This window comes from Erythrolamprus reginae, chromosome Z (assembly GCF_031021105.1).
Source record: "Erythrolamprus reginae isolate rEryReg1 chromosome Z, rEryReg1.hap1, whole genome shotgun sequence".
Classification (NCBI taxonomy): Eukaryota; Metazoa; Chordata; class Lepidosauria; order Squamata; family Dipsadidae; genus Erythrolamprus; species Erythrolamprus reginae.
Genome location: NC_091963.1, coordinates 62,188,100 through 62,213,780, shown reverse-complemented (window position 1 = coordinate 62,213,780; position 25,681 = coordinate 62,188,100). Strand labels below are relative to the sequence as shown.

Sequence of the window (25,681 nt, the reverse complement as noted above, 5' to 3'; positions counted from 1 at the left end):
GTCATACAGTCCTAAGTGGGAGGAAAAGGATGATAGAAATGATGAGGAAAAATTAGTAGAAATAGAAGTGCAGACTTAGTAAAAGGTTTGACATTGTTAAGGGAATTATTTCTTTAGCAGCAGTGTTCCCTCTAATTTTTTGGGGGGGTGGGCGGAAAAGTATAGTGTCTGAGCGGCAGTCCCTTCAGGACTGGGCGGCACAGAAATAATAAATAAATAAATAAACAAACAAACAAACAAAAAACCCACCCTGTTTTGCCTCAGAGAATTTCAAAATAAAATACTCTACTGTGTGTCTATAACAGTGAGCTCATAATAGGGCAACTCTATCAATATCAAAATGCCACTTAAATAGTTGAGCTAGTTTCAAACTAGATTTTGATTTTCTTTCTCTCTTCCTTACTCCCATTCTTTTTCTTTCTCTTTTCCTTCCTCTCTTTTTTCTATCTGTTTCTCTCTCTTCCTCTCTTCCTCTCTCTCTCCTTCCCTCTCACTCTTTCCCTCTCGGCTTCTGGGCAGGTTTGGAAAACTCTGAGTTGATGATGATTTTTAAGTGAGCGATTGCTCACTGCTCAGCTTAGAGGGGACTATGTTTAGCAGAGTGATGGCGTTCGGGGAAAAAACTGTTCTTGTGTCTAGTAGTCTTGGTGTACAGTGCTCTGTAGTGACGTTTTGAGGATAGGAGTTGAAACAGTTTGTGTCCAGGATGTGAGGGGTCAGTAAATATTTTCACCACCCTCTTTTTGACTCGTGCAGTATAAGGTCCTCAGTGTAAAGGCAGGTTGGCAGCAATTGTTTTTCCTGCAATACAGTGATCCCTCGATTTTCGCGATCTCAATCTTCGCGAAACGCTATATCGCGATTTTTCCCACCCGATGACGTCACTCTCTTCCTTTCTCATCTTTCTTTCTCTCTCTTTCTCTCTCTTGCTTCTTCCTCTCTCACACTCTCTTCCTCCCTCTCTCATCTCTTTCTTTCCTTCTCTCTCTTTCTCTATCTCTCCCCCTCTTGCTCTCGAGCGGCGGGCGGGCGGGCGAGCGGCGGGCGGGCAGCAGCGAGGAGCCGAAGATCGGGGTTTCCCCTTTGCGTGGGCGGTGGGGAAACCCCGATCTTCGGCTTCTCGCTGCTGCGGCGCTGCCGAGCAGATTAGCTGCTGGGCGGCTGAAGAAACCTTCCCTGGGTCTTCCCCGCCGCCCATGCAAAGGGGAAACCCCGATCTTCGGCTCCTCGCTGCTGCGGCGCTGCCGAGCAGATCAGCTGCTGGGCGGCCGAAGAAACCTTCCCTGGGTCTTCCTCGCCGCCCACGCAAACTCCACCATCTGCGCATGCGCGGCCATGGAAAAAGGGCACGCATGCGCAGATGGTGTTTTTACTTCCACACCAATATATCGCGAAAAATCGAGTATCACGAGGGGTCTTGGAACGTAACCCTCGCAATACTCGAGGGATCACTGTACAATGCAACACAACACCCATGACAATACTCAAGTAGCTATGCGGATCCAGATTAGTGCTTATGAATTGTTCTGCTGTGCTAGGGCTCTTAGGATTGACATAGTACCCCAGTTAGCTCTAAACTCTGCTAAGGCTAAAAAAAACCCCACAACCCCAATTAACATTGGAACAAAAGAATAGAATAGAATAGAATAGAATAGAATTTTATTGGTCAAGTGTGATTAGACGCACAAGGAATTTGTCTTGGTGCATAAAAGAAAAATAAAAAGAAACCTTTGTCAAGAATCATGTGGTACAACACTTAATGATTGTCATTGTCATAGGGGTCAAATAAGCAATGAAGAAACAATCAATATTAATAAAAATCTTAGTGGGAGGAAAAGGGTGATAGGAAGGATGAGAAAAACTAGTAGAATAGAAGTGCAGATTTAGTAAAAGTCTGACAATGTTGAGTGAATTATTTGTTTAGTAGAGTGATGGCGTTCGGGAAAAAACTGTTCTTGTGTCTAGTTGTCTTGGTGTGCAGTGCTCTGTAGCGACGTTTTGAGGGTAGGAGTTGAAACAGTTTATGTCCAGGATGCCCTCTTTTTGACTCGTGCAGTACACAGGGCCTCAATGGAAGGCAGATTGGCAGCAATATGAGCTGGAGTGGTGCAGCAGGTAGAGTGCAGTACTGCAGGCCACTGAAGCTGTCACTGTTGTTAGCCGCCCCGAGTCCACGGAGAGGGGCGGCATACAAATCCAATAAATAAATAAAGCTGACTGTAGATCTGCAGGTCAGCGGTTCAAATCTCAGGGTTTACTCAGCCTTCCATCCTTCAGAGGTGGGTAAAATGAGGACCCGGATTGTGGGGGCAATATGCTGGCTCTGTTAAAAAATGCTATTGCTAACATGTTGTAAGCCGCCCTGAGTCTAAGGAGAAGGGAGGCATAAAAATGGAATGAATGAATGAATGAATGAATGAATGAATGAATATAAATAAGCAAGCAAGCAAGCAAGCAAGCAAACAAACAAACAAACAAACAAACAAACAAACAAACAAACAAACAAACAAATTGTTTTTTCTGCAGTTCTGATTATCCTCTGGAGTCTGTGTCAGTCCTGTTGGTTGCAGCACCAAACCAGACAGTTATAGAGGTGCAGATGACAGACTCAATGATTCCTCTGTAGAACTGTATCAGCAGCTCCTTGGGCAGTTTGAGCTTCCTGAACTGGCGCAGAAAGAACATTCTTTGTTGTGTGCTTTTTTGATGATGTTTTTGATGTTAGGTGACCATTTTAGGTCTTGAGATATGATAGAACATAGAAATTTTAAGGTCTCTACTGTTGATACTGTGTTGTCTAGTATTGTGAGAGGTGGAAAGGTGGAAGGGTTTCTCCTAAAGTCTATCACCATTTCTATGGTTTTTAGTGTGTTCAGTTCTAGATTGTTCTGGTCCCAGGCTCCCAGCACAAGGATAGTTGTTCAACTTCTAGTCTGTATGTGGATTCATCATTGTCTCAAGTGAGTCCGATCATTCTTGTATCATCTGCAAACTTTAGTAGTTTAACAGATGGATTGTTTGAGATGCAGTCATTAGTGTATAGAGAGAAGAGAAGTGGTGAGAGTACACAGCCTTGGGGGGCACCTGTGCTAATTGTACATGTATCTGATGTAATTTTCCCTAGCTTCACCTGCTGCTTCCTGTCTGTTAGGAAGCTTGTGATCCACTTACAAGTATTTTCAGGTATTGCTAGGTGAGTTAGTTTGGTTAAGAGAATGTCCGGTATGATGGTATTGAATGCTGAACTGAAGTCTACAAAGAGGACCGTAGCGTAGGTCATTGGAGATTCAAGATGTTGAAGGATGTAGCGTAGAGCCGTATTGACAGCATCATCTGTTGATCTATTTGCTTGGTATGCAAATTGCAGTCTAACAGTGGATCCGTGATGGTTTTCAAGTGAAACACCACTAGCCTTTCAAAGGTTTTCATAACTACAGATGTTAGAGCAAGTGGTCTGTAGTCATTCAGTTCCTTGATGCAGGGCTTCTTCGGCAAGCGTTTGAAGCAGGAAGGAACATAGCACAACTCTAGTGATTTATTGAAGATTTGGGTGAAGATGGGGGCCAATTGGTCAGCACATACTTTTAAACAAGAAGGAGTTATCTTGTCTGGGCCTGGTGCTTTTCCAGGCTTCTGTCTGTGAAATAGATCTTTCACTTCCTTTTCTGTGATCACTAGGGGTTGTAAACCCAATGGGATGGGTTCAGTTGTAGAAGATTTAGCTGTTGTTGGTGTGTCTGGGATGGAGATTGTGCAGATAAGTGGCTGTGGTTTCTTTTCAAACCTGCAGTAGAACACGTTCAGGTCATCTGCCAACTGCTGATCTCCTTCAGCTTGGGAAGATGGTTTGCTGTAACCGGTGATGTTTTGAGAATTTTCCACATGTTTGCTGGTTCATTTGTTGAGAATTTATTCTTTAGCTTTTCAGAGTAGTTCCTTTTTGCTGCTCTGATCTCCCTTGTTAATATATTTCTGGCCTGATTGTACAGCATTCTATCACCTTTCCTGTAGGCTTCCTCTTTGGAATGACGTAACTGCTTGAGTTTGGCTGTGAAACAAGGTTTATTGTTATTGTATATCTGCAAGTTCCTGGTAGGTATACATAAGTCTTCACAGAAGCTGACATATGATGTTACAGTATCTGTGAGTTCATCTAGGTCTGCAGAGGTGTCTTTAAAAATATTCCACTCTGTGCAGTCAAAGCAAGCCTGTAGCTTTGGCTTTGCTTTGTCAGTCCAAGTCCTCACTGATTTAATTGTTGGTTTTGTGGCTTTAAATGATCAGAGTAGCCCACAGCTGGTCTTGGTAAGGCACAGTAAGCATTTTTTACTGTTGTATAGCAATGGTCTAAATATTATTGCCTCTGGTGGGACAATTTACATGTTGAAATATATTGGTAGCTCATCTCTTAGGTTTGTCTTGTTTAAATCTCCCAAAATAATGGCCAGTGAGTCAGGGTATTTGGCTTCAGCCTCCATAATCTGATCAGATAGGGTTTTTAGTGCCTTTTTTACAGATTCATGCAGAGGGATGTAAATTACAGATATTAAGAAGGAATTAATTTCATGAGAATAAAAGGGTTTGCAAGGCTCAAAGTTTTCATCACAGAATTTTTGTATAATGGTGATGTCTTGAGACCAGTTGTTGTTGATATATATACATAAGCCTCCTCCCTTTCCCCCACCCCCTGATAATTCTGCATTCTGATCTGTGCAAAAAATTTGGAAGCCGGGTAAATGCATACTATTATCATCAATTTCCTCATTTAGCCAGGTTTCAGTAAAGCATAGGGCAGATGCGTTGTGAAAATCAGAATTGCATCTATTTAAAAGCAGTATTTCATCCATCTTGTTGACAAGTGAACGTAAATTGCTAAGAAAGATGGAAGGGAGTGGGGTTTTTTAAATTCCCTTGTTCCTTAGTCTATTTAAAATTCCCGCCCTTTTACCTCTTCGTCTCTGCCGGCTGCGTTTGTTTTTGGTGCTCCATTATTGTTGGGAAATGGCTTTGTCCTGTGCTAAAATCTCCTCCATGTTTGTAAAGACAGATGGGGGTGAAGTTGCAGATAGCTGCTCCTTAAAGAAATGTTCCTTAATTCTTAGCAGATGGTCTCTTGAGTAGGAAATCCATTGAGAATTGCAGGGAATAGTAGAAAATGAAGAAACTGTTTGAGAGCATTTCACCGAGGCAGCCTTTGTCGGCACCATCTTGGTAATCAAAAAACCATCAAAAATATGATAAAAGCTCAGTTAGCAACAGCAATTTTGACAAGGTAACTTGCATTTTTTATTTTTTTGGTAAAGTACAGTAGATGATGCAGTTGGGAGAAGCAGTGAAAATGAAGATGACTGCAGTAAGATTCCAGCTAAAATATTGACTTAGCTGCCAAAGGCTGGTGATGAGCCAAAGATAAAAGTTAAACAGAAATGTAATTTGCTGATAAATTACTTCATTAAGTAATATTATATTTCTAGTAAAATTAATCCCACTTATGCAACACATTAGGTACAAATTCATATTGTATCAGACTATAAATGTATCTATTTTAATAATAGCTATGGATTCCAGTTTTTAGGTTTACATCTGTAATATCCATAGATGTTATTAGCAACACTCTTCATTCTATTTAGTAATTTTCAAGGGGATGTCATTTTCATTTATATGAATTCCAATGATTTCTCTCTTTCATTTTGGCAGAATCTGTATCAGAACAGGTTATTAGGCCTGGCTGCTATGTCATCCCCATCCAGGAACTCGCAGAACCGGCGTCGGTGTAAAGAATCTCTGAGGTACAGCTATAACCCAGATCAGTTCCACAACATGGACATTGGAAGTGGACTCCATGGGACAGTCACCATTCCCCGATCCACCAGTGACACAGATTTGGTCACTTCAGACAGCCGGTCTACACTCATGGTCAGCAGTTCCTATTATTCCATAGGACATTCACAGGATCTAGTGATTTATTGGGATATAAAGGAAGAAGTAGATGCAGGTGACTGGATTGGCATGTATCTCATTGGTAAGTCAGCTATATTCAACTCTGAGTCTTCGGAGAAGGGCAGCATACAAATCTAAATAATAATAATAATAATAATAATAATAACAACAACAACAACAACAACAACAACAACTTAATTTTGCAAATAAAACAGGTATTGTAAAACAGATTTGTTTCAAGTTGAATATAATCCATACTTTACTAAAGGTGGCCTCCTTTGTCCAGTGAAGGATCAATAAAAGCAACAATAAAAGTGGTATCAAATGGAAGCAAAGAAGAAAAAAGAAATATCGACAATGTGAAACTTCTATCAAGCCTAGCCTAGGAAATGAGTTTAATCCAGCAAAATCGGGAGATTTGTGATTTAACTGCTGAATCTTGGCCATGAATGTTTTATAACAAGCCCTATTTCTTTTGTTATTTTGTATCAGTAGTGTAATTCCAAAATAGGTACTGCAATTAACAACATAAATATCGATACAGAGAAAACTTGTAGGAAACATGCCGTTCAGTGGGATTTGATCGTCAGCTTTTCCAATTATCTATATTGAAGGAAAAGATCATTTGAAATAAACAATGGTGTTGACTAATGACCATTCATCCAGTGACTCTTCAAATTTACGGTGACATTAAATGAATGATAGTACCTGGAGTTACAGCCGTTTCAGTACCCTCGCAGTCACATGATTGCAGTCTGTTCTAGGGGTGGGTCCACTTACCTTCCCTATCAGTTTGCATCAGGAGGCGGATTACAAACATTGTCAAGGCTGTGAGTAAAGGTAATAACATTGATGTGGTGGTGCATCTTGGCACAAATGATTTGTCCCAGAGAAATGTTAATGTAGTAAAAAGAGATTTTCAATGTCTAAGTGTGGAGCTGGGTAAAATAACTGATTCAGTGACTTTCTCAGAGGTGTTACCGGTTTGTGGCCAGGAGGATAAAACAACGTGTACCAGAGAGTTTAATGTGTGGTTAAGGCAGTGGTGTAAAGCTGAAGGTTTTGGCTATGTAAGTCATGATGTCAGTAGGTGGTCTAATAGGGAGTTGTTTAAGAGGGATGGTTTGCATCCATCATACAGAGGTACCCAGGTGCTCGGTTAGGAATTTAGAACTTTTTTGGACAGGCATTTAAACTAGGTAAAGGGGACAGAGATGTAACTGATGTGGGTGATTTCTGTCCCCAACCAATGAGGATAAATCAGTTTTTGGAAGCTTATGAAAAGGGAGCTGCAAATAAAATAGATGTAGTTGTTGATGATAAGGGGCAAACTAATAATGAAAATAATGTTCTTCGGGTAATGTGCACGAATGCTCGAAGCTTGAGCAACAAGCTCTGTGAGTTAATGGCCATAATATCTAGAGATAATTTGGATCTGGTTGCCATAACTGAGACATGGTTTAAGGATTCTAATGAATGGGAAATATCCATACCAGGATATACATTGTATAGGAAGGATAGAATAGAGAGAAGGGGAGGTGGAGTAGCCATTTATGTTAAAGAAAGTCTAAAAACAACACTAATTCAAAATACATGTCAAGATCTGGAGACTCTCTGGATTTGCATGCAAAGAAGGTTCTGTCATGAGAATTGGGGTGATCTATAGGCCTCCAGGGCAATCTGAGGAATATGACAACAAGATGGTGGATGAAATTACCCAAATGGCAGTAAAGGGAGATATTGTGGTTATGGGTGATTTCAACATGCCTGATGTTGACTGGAATATCCCCAGTGCCCTTACATGCAAAAGTAAGAATATACAGGAGCAGCTCTGGCACAGCTGGTTAAGACAACAACTAGAGGGGAGAATATTCTAGATTTAGTTTTTACGAATGGGAATTGGGTTTCAGAGGTCAAGGTGGGAGAAAATTTAGGTTGCAGTGACCATCTATGTTTGTGGTTTGATGTAAAAACTCATTGTGAGCAATCCTATAATGCAATCAAAGTATTGGATTTCAGAAAAACAAATTTTAATGCAATGGGGGAATATTTAGATAATGAATTAAAGGGGAGGGATAAAATGGCAGGAGCGAGCACCCAGTGGACTGTATTAAAAAAGGCCATCTTAAAAGCCACTGGACTGTATGTAAGACAAATAACTAAAGGTAAAAGGAAGAAGAAACGGCTAAGGTTTAGCAATGATGTAAGGGCTATAGTCAATGGAAAAAAAGGCTGCCTATAGGAGGTATAAAGAATCTGGAAGTATAGCTGATAGAGAGGTGTATAAAATGAGACAGAAGGAGGCGAAACAGATAATATATGATGCTAAAGCCTCAAAAGAGGAAGAAATTGCCAAATCTGTAAAGAAGGGGGATAAAACCTTTTTCAGATATATTAGTGATAAGAAGAAGAAAAACTGCGGCATCATGAAGCTTAGTACCGGGAATAATACATGCATTAATGGGAATAAGGAGATCGCTGACCATTTCAATAGCTACTTCTGTTCAGTTTTCTCAAAAGACACCTTACAAAATAATACTATAGAGGGATATAGCATTGTTTCCAGCTGTACGGATTCAGCTCCAGTGATCTTAGAAGCCGATGTCTTAGAAGAACTTGAACGATTAAACATAAATAAGGCAATGGGTCCAGATGGCATCCACCCCAGAGTTCTTAAAGAACTCAGATCTGTCATTGCTACCCCCCTGACTGATTTGTTTAACCAATCAATGTTAACAGGAGAAGTTCCTGAGGATTGGAGAATGGCCAGTGTTGTGCCTATCCACAAGAAGGGCAGTAGAGAAGAAGCTGGTAACTACAGGCCAGTTAGTTTGACATCAGTTGTAGTTAAAATGATGGAGACTCTACTCAAAAAGAGGATAAATCAGCACCTAAAAAACAATAACTTATTGGACCCAAATCAGCATGGCTTTACTGAAGGCAAATCATGTCAGACTAATCTCATTGATTTCTTTGACTATGTCACAAAGGTGTTGGATGAAGGTGGTGCTGTGGATATTGCCTACCTGGACTTCAGCAAAGCCTTTGATACAGTTCCACATAAAGAGCTGATAGATAAATTAGTGAAGATTGGACTTAATCCCTGGATAGTTCAATGGATTTGCAGCTGGCTGAAGGGTAGACATCAGAGAGTTATTGTTAACGGCGAGTATTCTGAGCAGAGTCAGGTTACAAGCGGTGTGCCACAAGGGTCTGTTCTGGGTCCTATTCTTTTTAATATGTTTGTGAGTGACATAGGGGAAGGTTTGGTAGGGAAGGTTTGCCTATTTGCCGATGACTCTAAAGTATGCAATAGGGTTGATATTCCTGGAGGCGTCTGTAATATGGTAAATGATTTAGCTTTACTAGATAAATGGTCAAACCAATGGAAACTGCAGTTTAATGTTTTCAAATGTAAAATAATGCACTTGGGGAAAAGGAATCCTCAATCTGAGTATTGTATTGGCAGTTCTGTGTTAGCAAATACTTCAGAAGAAAAGGATTTAGGGATAGTGATTTCTGACAGTCTCAAAATGGGTGAACAGTGCAGTCAGGCGGTAGGGAAAGCAAGTAGGATGCTTGGCTGCATAGCTAGAGGTATAACAAGCAGGAAGAGGGAGATTATGATCCCGCTATATAGAATGCTGGTAAGACCACATTTGGAATACTGTGTTCAGTTCTGGAGACCTCACCTACAAAAAGATATTGACAAAATTGAACGGGTCCAAAGACGGGCTACAAGAATGGTGGAAGGTCTTAAGCATAAAACGTATCAGGAAAGACTTAATGAACTTTATCTTTATAGTCTGGAGGACAGAAGGAAAAGGGGGGACATGATCGAAACATTTAAATATATTAAAGGGTTAAATAAGGTCCAGGAGGGAAGTGTTTTTAATAGAAAAGTGAACACAAGAACAAGGGGACACAATCTGAAGTTAGTTGGGGGAAAGATCAAAAGCAACATGAGAAAATATTATTTTACTGAAAGAGTAGTAGATCCTTGGAACAAACTTCCAGAAGACGTGGTAGATAAATCCACAGTAACTGAATTTAAACATGCCCGGGATAAACATATATCCATCCTAAGATAAAATAGAGAAAATAGCATAAGGGCAGACTAGATGGACCACAAGGTCTTTTTCTGCCGTCAGACTTCTATGTTTCTATGTTTCTATCATGATGGAGGTGCATTGAACCTTTTTGTTATAATTCCAAAACAAAATAAAATCCTATATCAGGGACGGTGATTCTTTTTTTGGCTCAAGTGCCAAAAGGGTGTGTGCGCCTGCCCACATCCATAATGCAGTGTCCTCCCTCCATGCATGCACACCCTCCCTATGCTACCCACTGCTATGCATGCGCACAGGCCTCACTGAAGCCTCTGGACTTCCAGTAGACCCATTAGGCCATTTTTCACCATCTCCAGGCTTCAAGAGGCTTTCCTAAACCCTGGTGATAATGAAAAATGGCCCAACTGGTTGGCTTTTTGGGTAATTTTTCACTATCCCAACGTTTAGGAAGCTTTCCTAAAGCCTGAGGAGAGTGAAAATGGCTGAAAAGCTCAAAAATCAGCTGACCAGTGCATACATGCATACTGGAGCTGACATAGGGCAATGCCTCTCATGCCCTTGTATATGGCTCTGCATGCCAGAGGTTTGTCATCACTGCCCTCTATCATTTGAGACATATGGTTATCCAATCTGTTCTTAAAAACGTCCAGTGTTGGGGTGTTTGCAACCTCTGGAGGCAAGTTGTTCCATGATTAATTATTCTAAATCAGCAAATTTCTCCTTTGTTCAAGATTGTTTCCCTCCTTGATTAGTTTCCATCCATTGCTTCTTGTTCTGCTGTCATTTGCTTTGGAGAATAGGTTGATCCCCTCCTCCCTGTTACTCAGAGACTGGCACAGTTCTATCATGTCACTGCTGTTCCTTCTTTCCATCCATCCATCCATCCATCCATCCATCCATCCATCCATCCATCCATCCATCCATCCATTTGATTTGTATGCCATCCCTCTCCCAGGGCTCGGGGCAGTTCACAAAATATCAAAAACAGTATACAATATAAATATCTAAAATCCATTTAATATAACTAACTATTCTAAAAATCCTGGAACATTAAAAATCATTCATTCACATTCGAACAACAAGCATACATTGCACAGGTGGGCCTGAACCAGGGGTGGGCTACTGCCTGGATAGGGGGGAATGCAGTGGAGTAGCAAAAATGGAGCTCCACCCCAGAGCACCCAATTTGCACTGAAAGATGTTGAAAGAAAATGCATAAGCCATGCCCACAGTGTGCTGGTAAAATATTTGGTAGCCCTTCACTGGCTTGAACATACATTAACACACTGCTGTGCATCAACAAAAATATACTATACCCACCATGAAGCATGGTGGTAGTGGCAATATGTTTTTTTCAGCTGGAACTGGGGCTTTAGTGAAAGTGGAGGAAAATGTAAACAGTTCCAAGTATCAATCACACAAAACCTTTAGGTCCTGCTAAAATAATGAAGATGAAAAAGAATTTCAAAAGTTTTGAAATAGCTCAGCCAGAACCCAGACCAGAATACAACTAAAAATCTGTGAGATTACTTGAAGACAACTCCAGAGTCTGACAAATTTGCACAAAAGATTGGGCAAAGATTCCTAAGGCAAAATGTACCCCAAAAGATTGAATGCTCTCATAAAATAAGAAATTGCTTCAACAAAGTATTGGTTTAAGAATATACATTTTTATGCACCATGTTATTTTAAGGTTTTTTTTAAAGAAAAATTATTCTAAAAGATTTGGGGGGGGGGTTTCCAGTTGAATTGTAGAAGTTATACTAAAGTTAGAAAAAAATCTGAAGTGATTTATCTTGGTCCGATTTTTTTTAAATTTTTTAAAAATGACATTTTAACAGGCGTGTTTAGACATTCCATATTCATTGTATGTTGGGGAATAATTTCTGAAGGGTTTTTTTTACATTTAAACAAATTATATATAAATGATTAACATTATCTAGGAGTAACTGCACTTTTTTTGGTCAGGGTGTAAGCATAATTTTAACAAATTCTCTCTTTCTATAATTTTTCATTTCTCAATGGGCTATTTCCCTGGAGAAGTTTGTTCAATCATTCCATGTATTTATTTCCTTAGTTTAGATATAAAACTTTTAGTGGTTTGAAATTATTAATGTTTTCTTCTTTAAAAAACAGAACTGTAAAGAAAACCTAGTTTTTATAAATTTCATCTTTTTAAATTTAATTTTTCAAATTATATTCAATAATATTTCAATAATAATATTCAATAATATTTCAAGAAAACATATAACTTAGTAGTAAATGTAAAGCATTATGTCGATTTCCTATTCTTTAGGACCCTCTGACCATCTCCATTTGAAGAGTAATATCCATAGGAGGCTTTACGCAGACCCAGATCTGTCTTCTCTGGATATCATATAGCCACTACCCCCAAGCCCTAAAACACTCCATGCTGCACTTCTCACTCCATGAGATTCTTGCAGACTTTGGGCCTGCTTCCTCATCATCAATCCCCGCAGCTTTGGGACCATTTCCAGCTCTGTCACTCAGCCATGCAAGGTAGTCCAGGCCAATTGTAGACTTTATTTTATTTATTTATTTTATTTATTGCATTTATATGCCGTTCCCTCCAGACGGACTCTGAATTTGCAGACTTTGGGACTGCTTTCACTTATCTGGCAGGGAAGATGGGGGGGGGGGTCAGAACATTCTGGTGCTGCTGGAGAAAGGCAGATATGGCGGGAGCGACGGAGCTAGCCGCTCCAAGGGAAGGAGGGATCACTGCTTAACAGCAATTCCTTGTTCTGGTTCCATGAGCTCAACCCAGGGTGCTGGTGACGAGTGTACAGTGATCCCCCGGGTATCGCGATCCCGATCATTGCGAACGGCTATATGGCGATTTTTCAACCCAGAAGTCAAAACACCATCTGCGCATGCGCGCCCTTTTTTTCTATGGCCACGCATGCGTAGATGGCGCCGGGCAGATCAGCTGCTGGGCGGCTTCCCTGGGTCTTCCCCCTCTTGCTGGCGGGAGGGCGAGCGGCGGGCATCAGCGAGGAGTTTCCCCACCGCCCACGCAAACTCCTCGCTGCCGCTCGCCCGCCCTTCGCCCGCCCACGCCGTTCGCTCGTGCCGCTTCCCAGCTGAGTCCTGAAGCGAATTGGCTTCAGGACTCAGCTGGGAAGCGGCACGAGTGAGCGGCGCGAGCGAACGGCTTGTCCGCCGCCTGCCTGCCCGCGCGCCCGCCCTGCGCCCGCCCTTCGCCCGCCCACGCCGTTCACTCGCGCCGCGAGCGAACGGCTTGTCCGCCGCCTGCCTGCCCGCGCGCCCGCCACTCGCCCGCCCTTCGCCCGCCCACGCCGTTCGCTCGCGCCGCTTCCCAGCTGAGTCCTGAAGCCAATTCGCTTCAGGACTCAGCTGGGAAGCGGCGCGAGTGAGCGGTGCGAGTGAACGGCTTGTCCGCCGCCTGCCTGCCCACGCGCCCGCCGCTCGCCCGCCCTTCGCCCGCCCACGCCGTTTGCTCGCGCCGCTTCCCAGCTGAGTCCTGAAGCCAATTCGCTTCAGGACTCAGCTGGGAAGCGGCGCGAGCGAACGGCGTGGGCGGGCGAAGGGCGGGCGAGCGGCAGCGAGGAGTTTGCGTGGGCGGTGGGGAAACCCCAATCTTCGGCTCCTCGCTGCTGCGGCGGAAGTAAAAACACCATCTGCGCATGCGCAGATGGTGTTTTTACTTCCGCACCGCTACTTCGCGAAAAACCGATCATTGCAAGGGGTCCTGGAACGGAACCCTCGCAATAATCGGGGGACCACTGTAATTGTGGCCCTGGGCTCAGGCTGCTGCTACTCAATGCCAGGTTGGTGGTAAATAAAGCTCTCCTCATCCGGGATTTGATCCTGGATGAGGAGGCCGACCTGGCATGTGTGACTGAGACGTGGCTGGGCCCGGAGAGAGGAGTTCCTCTCTCTGAAATTTGCCCATCTGGGTTTCAGATATGGCATCAGCCTTGACCCCAGAGAAGGGGGGGAGGAGTGGCTATTATAGCCAGGGAGAGCCTTTGCCTGCATAGACTCGTTGCTCGAAAGATCGCGGGTTGTGAGTCCCTCCTTGTGAAGTTGGACTTAGGGGTTCAGGTGGGCATGTTACTCACGTACCTGCCTTCCAGCTGCGTGTCAACGGCCCTGCCTGTGCTGCTCAAGGAGGTAGCCGGGCTGGCGGTGGGTTTCCCAAGACTTATTGTCATGGGGGACTTTAACCTGCCGTCGCTCGGCGAAACCTCTGGGTTAGCGCAGGAGTTCATGGCCACCATGACAGCCATGGACCTGACTCATGTAGTACAGGGTCCGACTCACGAGGGGGGGCACGCACCCGACATGGTGTTCCTCTCTGGGCAATTGAGTAATGGTCTGAGACTAAGGGGCTTAGAAGTGTTGCATTTGTCATGGTCAGACCATTTTCTATTATGGCTTGACTTCCTGGCTCCAATCCTTCCCCGCAGGGAGGTGGAACCGGTTAGGACGCCTGATGGACCCAGAGGGCTTTCAGAAGGCGCTTGGGGTTATTCCAGATGCACTCGTCCACAGTTCGGTGGAGTCTCTTGCTGAGGCCTGGAACAAAGCTGCAGCGGAGGCTCTGGGTGAGATCACCCAGGGGCATGGGGTGAGGTATCATCAGTATGCTGATGATACCCAGCTGTACATCTCCACCCCATGTCCAGTCAATGAAGCAGTGGAAGTAATGTGCCGGTGCCTGGAGGCTGTTAGGGTCTGGATGGGTGTCAACAGACTCAGACTCAAACCGGATAAGACGGAGTGGGTGTAGATTCTGCCTCCCAGGGACAATTCCATCTGTCCGTCCATAATCGTGTGGGGGGGAATTATTGACCCCCTTAGAGAGGGTCCGCAACTTGGGCGTCCTCCTTGATTCACAGCTCATATTAGAGAACCATATTTCAGCTGTGGCGAGGGGGATGTTTGCCCAGGTTCACCTGGTGCACCAGTTGCGGCCCTATCTGGACCGGGACTCTCTGCTCACAGTCACTCATGCCCTCATCACCTCAATGTTCGACTACTGTAATGCTCTCTACATGGGGCTACCTTTGAAAAGTGTTCAGAAACTTCAGATCGGGCAGAATGCAGCTGCGAGAGCAATCATGGGCTTCCCTAGATATGCCCATGTTACACCAACACTCCGCAGTCTGCATTGGTTGCCGATCAGTTTCTGGTCACAATTGAAAGTGTTGGTTATGACCTATAAAGCCCTTCATGGCATCAGACCAAAATATCTCCGGGACCGCCTTCTGCCGCACGAATCCCAGCGACCGATTAGGTCCCCACAGAGTTGGCCTTCTCCGGGTCCTGTCAACTAAACAATGTCGTTTGGCGGGACCCAGGGGAAGAGCCTTCTCTGTGGCGGCCCCGATCCTCTGGAACCAGCTTCCCCCTGAGATTAGAACTCCCCGCACCCTCCTTGCCTTTTGTAAACTTCTTAAAACCCACCTCTGCTGTCAGGCATGGGGGAATTGAAACATCGTCCCCAGGCCTATACAGCTCATATATGGTATGATTGTGTGTATGTTTGTTTTTAATAATGGGGTTTTTAGTGTTTTAAAATTATTAGATTTGTTTTACATTGTTTTTGTTTGCTGTGAGCCGCCCCAAGTCTGCGGAGAGGGGCGGCATACAAATCAAATAAATAAATAAATTTTCAAGTGGTCATGTGGTCAGTCATAACGGTGAATCTCCCTGAATTTGGTGTTGCAGCATCTGTAACTTTAAAACCAGGTAATAAGTAGATTGGGGGGAGGACTACATTTGTAATATGTAGCACAGGGGTATCAAACTGGCAACCCATAGGCCAGATGCATTATGCACCCACCCTAGCTCTGCAGAAAAATAGAAGCGTCACATGACAAGAATGTGATGCTGCAAGTTTGACACCCGTGTTGTAGTAGAATATAAGATGAACAAAAGCATGTTTTGAAGAAAATAATGGAACCAATAGAAATATGTCATACTGAATAAAGATATTTTAACTATTTTATAATTTGTGTTTATTATGAAAATAGTAGATTGTATTTTACAACTAATTAGCCTCTGAAAAGTATGAAGAACTCTAGTTTCATTTCATCTAGTCAAGTTCTTCTAACTTATCTTGAGTCATAAATGTGTAAAACAGGCCATTTGTAAACTGTAATTTATGATTTCATATGCAGATAATACTGTGTTCTCCTTATTCATATATCGTAGACTTTTTTCTTCATTATTCTAATGGAAAAATTAAAACATTTTTTAAAAATCTGATAAAATGCCATTATACTTTCTCATGCCCAATTTCTAGATAAAATCTGGAAACATTAGATTTTCTTCATCCTTAGTGAAAACATTTTAAAAACCAGTTTAAGGACTTTCACAAAAAAATCAGGATTAAACAGCAAAAGTTTATTAGAACTTTGATTTTGAAAATTTATAAATGGACTTTGGATTTGAAATAAGATATTGGAATTAATTTGAAGATTTACAATTAAACAATGCTTTAAAAGCATGATAGGATGAGACTTTGAATATTGTACACTAGAAAAAATTAAAGGTTATAATTAAAAGAGAAGAACATTTACATTTGATTTACTAATATAAAATGATGTCAAGATTCCAGATAACATCAGAACTAAATCAGAATCTGAGTCAAGTATTCCTCAAAGTTCCAATTTATTTCCAGAGCCATTCTGGCACCAACACAGGGAAACCTGGATCTGAGTTTCCCACTCAGTTGAAAGTACACATCCCTTGTCCCCAACCCACAAGCTTGTGCTGTTGCCCAGTCAGATTGTGCAGTGTGGGCAGTCCTTTCCTAATTTCTGGCCCCGGTAGTTGCATCTGTTCCCTCCTGCTACACACCCTTCCAAGTTCCACAAACATCAGGTCTTCTATAGATGGTGTGGCAAGTTAATTTATCATCAACTTCTGCAGTGGCTTGACAGGCGGCATCCCCTCCAGGAAAAAAGGTATACTGCAGTGGAGAGGGATCACAATGGATTAATTAATCTAACCACCCCTCCCTTCCCCAGGGGGACCCATGGACTTATCTGGATATTTGTCCACTTTCCCTTTCCCACATTCTACCCACGGGCGAAGGAGAGCATGTTGATATTGGCCCTGCCCCTTTCCGACTTTATCCAGTTGGAGGGTCAGATACTGTGACGAGACCCAGCAGAAAGACACTGTGGAACAAATCCAAAAGTTGAAGAAAGCAGTGCTGAGTGAAGGAACTGGTGTGGGAGTTTAGAAAAGCAGCAGAGAAGGTGTAGGACTGGCCCAAACGGCTCTTGGTGCACGCATACCAAGATGCACTGAATCCAGAATTGAAAGAGGTGTGCGAGATCAGGGGAGTAATCTGCTGAGTCCAAGACTGGTATTTCACTGCCATCACTCTAGACCGTATGGTCTAAAGCCAAAAGAAAACCCCCATCGACTGGCCAGGCAGAAGGCAGTTGGGTCACAGGGTTCCACTTAAGACCACAGCAACCCAGTGCTTCGAGCCAACAAAGAACGTAAAGTGCTATCAGTGTGGTCAAGCCAGCCACCATGCCACTGAGTGCCTGGTGCCAGCCTCATCCCTCAGCTGAAGGCCAGGCCATCTCCCACCTCCAGGAAGAAGGGCCCGAAACCACTGAAATCAGGAAAGCTGGGGCTGCAGTTGAAAGAGTATCTTTCCCCTCTGGATGATGTTGAGACTTTGTCTATGGAATAAGTGGCAACCTGGTGGGATGAAGGGGACAGCAGTAAAGATGACCCGATGGTAAGTTACACCATTCGCCCTTTTCTCATAAAAACAAAAATTAAAGTGCCCAAAACAGGGAAGGGGGAGGAGGTAGATGCCATAATACTCCTCAGAGAGGGGTGGCATACAAATCCAATTAATAAATAATAAATAAATAATAGACATGAGATGCTCGCAATGTCTAATCAATAAAGTAGTGGTGGAAAAGCTGGGGATCCATACCAGGGCTCTAGCAAGCCCCATCTGGTTCCAACACTGGATTGATCGCTAATCAAGGGGGCAGCCACTCTCTTCACCGAGCCTGTACAGTTAAAGTTCGAACAACATTTCAAAAGTATTCATTTCATAGTAGTTCTCAAGATGTCAGAAGCCATCATCCTGGATCTGGCATGGCTCGACAAGTGGACACCCACCATAAGGTGGAAGGATGGGTACCGGAAATTAACTGTGCACATCAGGCCACCACCCCTTCTGAGGAACCATAAGCACTGAGAAGGATTGATGCCAAGGACTGATGCCATCCACAACTGGCAGCCTCCGCGAGGGAGACCACTGCACCAGGCTCCCACAGATGCCAAGAGAATATCAAGACTTAGAGAGAGTGTTTAGTGAGGAAGAATGTAACAAACTTCCCCTGAACCAGCCGACAGATTGCACATAGAATTCAAACCAGGTGCAACACTCTGAAAGTTGAAGATGTATTTCATGTCCCAAAAGAGCTGAAAGAGCTGAGGAGGTATTGATGTCAACTTGGAGGGGGGTTCATTCAAACAGAAAAATTGAAGGTTGCTGCCCCCATGCTATTCAAGGAGAAGAAAGATGGGGTGTGTGTGTCAGATTGTGCATGGACTTTGGGGGATAAATGCGATGTGTGTGCAGAACACCTACCCCCTTCTCCTCATGAAAGAATTGCTGAACCACTTATCCAAAGGCAAGATATTTACCAAACTAGATTTGAGAGCAGCATACTATTACATACGAATCAGAGAGTGGGCTGAATGGAAAGTTGCATTCAACTACCTTCTGGGAGGCTTCCAATTCAAGGTTATGCCTTTTGGACTGCAGGGAGCCCCCACAGTTTTCATGCAGTATATCAGCAAAGTGCTCCATACCCATTTGTACAGGGGGGTTCTCGTCTATTTAGATAATATTCTCATCTTTAGTGAGTGACTACAAGAGCATGTGAAGCTGGTGCAACAAGCCTTGAAAAAACTCCTAGCTGCCAAATTATATGTGAAACTTCCAAATGCAAGTTCTACAAGACTTCACTGGACTATCTAGGATACCGTATCTCCAAGGACAAGATCAAGATTCGCTCAGGCAAAGTGAGAGCAATACTCAATTGGAATCCCCCACACATTCACCAGCAATTGCAAAGCTCTCTGAGTTTCATGAATGTCTTTAGACAATTCATCCTGCCTTTTGCTGAAGTAGCCCTACCACTGATGGAACTGCTAAAAACAGACTTGACACCTATCAAACCAAGGCCAAACCAGCCAAACTGCTGGACAATGGATTGCTAGAAAGCCTTCAAAAGATTGAAGCAGCTCTTTCCTCAGGAACCAATTCTACAGCACCCCGTCTCCAAACAAGAATTCATCATTCAGTTGGATACTAGTGATATGGTGGTGGCAGCAGTGCTGTTGCAAAAGAATGAAGATGGCCAACTCCTGCCATGCGCTTACATCTCCAAAAAAAAATAACTGCGACTGAGAGGCGATGGGCCATCTGGGAGAAAGAAGCTTTTTCCATTTGTTGGGTGCTGTTAACCTGGGGGCAATTCCCAGAAGGGGCCAAAATATGTTTTGGGTATGGACAGACCATAAGAACCTCAAGGCCCTGTAGTCCCTTAGGAAATTTTCACCCAAGCAAGTGAGGTGGGCGCAGTACTTTAGGTGATTCATATTTGAACTGAAGCACATCCCTGCAGGAAAGAACCTATTGGCTGATGGAAGTCCTGGAAGCTGCAGTCTGACTGTCAAAGAGAAGAAGAGTTCCAATCCGTGATTCCCACCTCACGAGAAGAAGCAGCAGGCACTCTCCCCCTCAAAGGGGGAACCGGAAGCCCCTGTCCTCATCAGAGACCAGACTCGATGGTTGAGCGGCCAAGGCCAGGGAGAATGGACTGAGAAATTTAAAGCAGCTCTGCCTAACGATCCCTGGCTCAATGATAATAAGGATATCCTAACCATAAAAGAAGGGTTGATGTAGAAGACGTCAAAATTATAAGTGCCCGACAGCCTCAAATTTTATTTATTTATTTATTATTTGGATTTTTAGACTGCCCTTCTCCATAGACTCATGGTGGGTGCTCCAACAGAGCTGCAGCGCCAAACTGGGAGGACACTTTGGATTTCTGAAAATACTTCACATGACATAAAGACAGTTTTGGTGGCCAAAGATGAAATCAGAGGTGGAGGACTACTTTAGAAGCTGTGCTACCTGTGCCACCCAGAAACACAGGCCAGGAAAGTTACTCAACTCCTACAGCAGGTGGCTGATCCCAGTAAACCCTGGGAAGAGATTGCGATGGATTTGATAGTGGAACTCCTGGACAGCAAGGGCAGTACTGTGATCTGGAGGGTCATTGACTTGTTTTCCAAATAAGTCCATTTCATTGCTTGCTCCAGATTGCCATCTGCCAGATACTTAGCAAAGTCATTCATCAAGCACATTTACTGCTTGCATGGGGTGTCCAAGAGGATCATATAAAAGAAATATAGAAACATAGAAAATTGATGGCAGAAAAAGACCTCATGGTCCATCTAGTCTGCCTTTATACTATTTCCTGTATTTTATCTTAGGATGGATATATGTTTATCCCAGGCATGTTTAAATTCAGTTACTGTGGATTTACCAATCATGTCTGCTGGAAATTTGTTCCAAGTATCTACTACTCTTTCAGTAAAATAATATTTTCTCATGTTGCTTCTGATCTTTCCCACAACTCACCTCAGTTTGTGCCCCCTTGTTCTTGTGTTCACTTTCCTATTAAAAACACTTCCCTCCTGAACTTTATTTAACCCTTTAACATATTTAAATGTTTTGATCATGTTCCCCCCCTCTTTTCTTTCTGTCCTCCAGACTATACAGATTGTGTTCATTAAGTCTTTCCTGATAAGTTTCAAGTTTCCACCATTTTTGTAGCCCTTCTTTGGACCTGTTCAATTTTATTAATATCTTTTTGTAGGTGAGGTCTCCAGAACTGGACACAATATGAGCCGGGGTGGTGCAGCAGGTAGAGTGCAGTACTGCAGGCCACTGAAGCTGACTGTAGATCTGTAGGTCAGCAGTTCAAATCTCATCACTGACTCAAGGTTGACTCAGCCTTCCATCCTTCCGAGGTTGGTAAAACGAGGACCCGGATTGTGGGGGCAATATGCTGGCTCTGTTAAAAAGTGCTATTGCTAACATGTTGTAAGCCGCCCTGAGTCTACGGAGAAGGGCAGCACTAAAAATTGAATAAATAAATTATTTCAAATGAGGTCTCACCAACACTCTATACAGCAGGATCACAACCTCCCTCTTCCTGCTTGTTATACCTCTAGCTATGCAGCCAAGCATTCTACTTGTTTTCCCTACCACCTGACTGCACTGTTCACCCATTTTGAAACTGCCAGAAATCACTATCCCTAAATCCTTCTCTTCTGAAGTTTTTGCTAACACAGAACTGCCAACACAATACTCAGATTGAGGATTCCTTTTCCCCAAGTGCATTATTTTATATTGGAAACATTAAACTGTAGTTTCCATTGCTTTGACCAGTTATCAAGTAAAGCTAAATCATTTGCCATATCACAGATGCCTTCAGGAATATCAACCCTATTATACACTTTAGAGTCATCGGCAAATAGGAAAACCTATCTGAAAATTTGATCATCAAGAAAATCTATAGCCGCAGTGAAATGGATGAAATGACAAACGCAACCAAAGGAGTAAGAATTAAAGAAACTAAAGAGATACAGTATGGCAAAGATGGTATGAATGGATCCACAAAAAAAATTTAAATATACCAATACAAAAAAAAGGATAGGTGTACATGTAGAAGAAGATTAAATATATCAAAACTTTATGCCTTACTAACCTGCTAAATTGTATATAGTTTGCTTATGACATAGAGGTGTGATTTGTAACAATATGTAAAATGCATGCTACAGTACTGGATCTGTAAAAAGAGATATATGAATTTTTTGTTTGTTTTAAACTATAAAAGTTAAAAATTAAAAAAAGAAAATTGAAAAAAGTCATGATTATAATTATTATGGATGAGAAATTTGAAAATGGTTGTGATTATATTTATGATTCCACTTTTAGGTTCTATTGATTACAGTATTTGAATTATAAATTGATTATTTATTGATTATTTGAATTATAAATTCATTATATGATTTACACTGATAAATAATAGAAGGAAAGGGAAAAGGGATAATAAAAAGAGGATTAATATGAGATAATTAATATTGATTATGTTGGGTATGATAGTAAAAATGGATGGAGTAGGGAAAAGCTGAATTTAGTAGATTAGGGAAGATTATTTACACTGAGTTCGATAGTGGAATGTACACAGAATAGGGAAAATATACAGAGTGGCAAAGTCAGTACCCTTGACGGCTGTGACCAATCAGCTTGCAGCAGGAGCCCTGCGTCAGCTGAGGACCTCAAGGAAGTCTGGATGCAGCTGCTTGCCAAAGCTTTGAAGAATTCTGAGAGATGGGACAAAGAAAAAAATAAAAATAAATTAAGTTTACAGACAGCTAAACTTTAGAGACAAGAAAGAGATGAAATCCAAGTAAAAAGACAGCACAATTAGGTTAGGAGCACAGAGTTCTTCAGGCAGAAAGATAGGTCCTGAAGATCCAGCCAAGATCATACATGAGTATCTCTCATCCAGGGATGGAAAATCCTATTTTGATTTAAGCCATGAGGATATTTACCTCTGATCAGAATCTTTAAGGCTCTCCCCACTCCCCAGGCAATTCCTCTACTTGCCTGAGACCACTTAACCACTCATAAGATCACTTAATGACTACAAATGAGAATGCCAGGATTGTGGTAATTGAGCAAACCAGTCATTATGGACTGATTTGCTCAATTACCATTGAGCTTCTGGACTCAGTTGTGGTCAAAAGTTGAGGACTGCTTGTATTTCTTTTTCAGTACTACATTCTTATTTTTCTTTATTTTTATTTTTGTTTGCACTACTAAAAATTACAATTGAAATTATTTTAATAATATTTAGTATTTAGTAACAATAATAGTAAAATTACTATTTTAAAAAAGAAATGGTATGCATGCTAGAATCCTCTGTGATAAAGAATGTGTGCATTCATGAAGAAGTCTTTTCCTTGTTTAGTTCATTTGCCTTAGGATTCATGCTAATTCTACTTTAATCAAAAGACAGTAGTACATCTGATTTATTCATTTCTTTATAAAATTTATTGCCACCAATCTTACCTCAGAGTAACACTGTACAGCTTACAATCATACAACTAATTTGCCAATGATTCCGTCTTTTGCTGTGAAAAACTGTAATATTATTTTTATTTACTTCCCAGATGAGGTTCTATCAGAAAACTTTTTGGACTACAAAAATCGTGGAGTAAATGGCTCTCACCAAGGCCAAATTATCTGGAAAATTGATGCGAGCTCTTGCTTTGCAGAATGTAAGTATCATTGTTCTTATTCACTAGTTTAGTGAACATTGATAGAGCAGTGCTTGTAAATCAAAATTAGTAACATTTTTTTTAGCATAAATTCAACTAATGTTCATTTATTGTGTTGACCAGCAGAGATTTCTGAATTTATGATGACAGGAAGTCAGTCTCAATTACCCACATGTTTAAATACCAAGTTATTTAGGTTGGTTTGTTTGGGTTTTTTTAATTGAAATGTATTATATTTATGAAATAAACAAAACTGTAATTATTTTGTTCCCAGAGAGACAAATGGATTATTAGCACTGTCATATTCTTTATTATTTGTTCTTTTATTGTAGTTTGAAGAGATTGTTACTTTTGTGCCCACATAGCAAGAGCCCAGGATACTTTTTTGTATGCTCTTTTTTACACAGTAGTTGCCTTATTCTGAAGTAACTTTTAAGTGCTTGTATATGCTATCTCTAAAATTCCATCTTTATCTTTGTCCATTCCATCTTTGCCTTCCACCTTTGTCTTTGTCCATTCCACCTTTGTCTTTGTCCATTCCATCTTTGTCAAGATCAATCTGTCAGATCAAAAATATTAACTATTAACATCCAACATATTCATAAATGTATTTAATTATAAGTCAAAAAAGGAATCCGTGTTATTTGAAAACTGGTTAATCACTAAAAGTATGGCTCACCTCAGTGTTCCCTGTAACGTGAGTTGTGCGCTATAGCGCAGGAGATTTGAGATGTCTGCACACGAGTTTCCAATTCCAGCGCAGAGGTCTGACCTCTGCGCTGGAATTGGCAATTAGAATAAGGTTACCAGACCTTGATCATTTGTCCCGACTCCAAAATGCGGCGTGACTTTAAAACTGACCGGATTGGATTTCCACCCTCGAGAGAAAGAGACAAAAGCCCAGCCGGCTAATTTCCCCCCTCCCTCCAATTCCAAAATGCGGGGTGATTTTAAAACTGACTGGATTGGATTTCCACCATGGGGAAGGAGCGGGGAAGAAAGAAGGAGAGAAAAGTATGGCTTTTTGTAATTGGATATTGTATTTTTTTAAATTCTCATTGAAGGCATTTGTAATTGCTTCTAAATGATGTTGGTTTTGCTTTTGCAAAAAAAAAAAAAATCAAAACAACCTCCTTAGGTGCAAGTCAGCTGAAAGTTAGAGAGACTGAAGGTAGATAATTCATTAACAGTCAAGGCATGTCAAACTGATCTGTGTTTCTTGAACTAGATACTGGATATTGGATACTAGATGTAGAAGTTGTTTATGGTTATTCCCAGTTTCTGGAAGTATTGTCTACAAGGTGGGAAGATGTTCCTCTAAAGAGATTTCTCTTGTGGCTTGTACAGATATTTTAAAATGTGAAACATTTTCTAACAACCAAGATGGAAGGGACCTTGGAGGACTTCTAGCCCAACCCCCTGCTTAGGCAGAAAACCCTATAGACAAGTGGGTATCCAACATCTTCTTTAAAACTTCCAGTGTTTGAGCATTCACAACTTCTAGAGGCAAGTAGTTACATGGATTAATGGTTCTCACATTCACTCCTTGCTTCTAAGTTGCTTCTCTCCTTGATTAGTTTCCACCCACTGCTTCTTGTCCTACAGGTGCTCTGGAGAATAACTTGACTCCCCCTTTGTGGCAGCCTCTTATTTACATTGTAAATAAGCTGTCTCAGACAGTTCTCTTAAAACAGAACTCTTATAAAATTGAACATTAAGTAATATCCTAATATACATTTTGAAACTTTGAATTAGAGGAATCAGCAAATGCATAATACTTTAGTGACTGGACAGATATTTAGCAAGATATTTAATAAATTCCACTGCTGGTTGGCATTTATAGCCAAAGAAACATGCAAACAATTGTAGTCTTCTGTTAAAATGAAGCCTTCTGTGAACATAATATACTAGTTGGGAGCAAATATACCTTTGTATTTCCACTCAAAAATTAGTTTGATTAACAAAGAAGATAAAAACAAGGTTTTATCATGGTTAACATGGTTTCTTGATGGTAAAAGATATATTTAGGCAGGGGTCCCCAAACGTTTTACACAGGGGCCAGTTCACTGTCCCTCAGACTGCTGGAGGGCCGGACTATTAAAAAAAACTATGAAAAAATCCCTATGCACACTGCACATACCTTATTTTAAAGTAAAAAATAAAATGGGAATGTACTATTTAGAGGGGGGAAAGAAGTCTGGATTTCTTATATGTTTATGTTTTGTTTTTAATTTAATTTTGTTGTTTAATATTAGGATGTATTAATTTGTAAA

At 41.7% G+C, this 25,681-nt stretch overlaps 1 protein-coding gene across 2 annotated transcripts in view; it reads left to right on the top strand.

Annotated features, from left to right (window-relative positions):
• The first annotated feature begins 5,700 nt into the window (after positions 1-5,700).
• HECW1 (HECT, C2 and WW domain containing E3 ubiquitin protein ligase 1) overlaps positions 5,701-25,681 on the top strand; it is a 318,946-nt gene continuing 298,965 nt past the window's right edge. For both annotated transcript variants that reach the window (XM_070729542.1, XM_070729541.1), the window contains exons 1-2: positions 5,701-6,022; positions 23,301-23,408. In XM_070729542.1, coding sequence (XP_070585643.1) covers positions 5,734-6,022; positions 23,301-23,408 — 397 coding nt within the window. In that variant the 5' untranslated portion in view covers positions 5,701-5,733. The remainder of the gene's footprint in view (positions 6,023-23,300; positions 23,409-25,681) is intronic.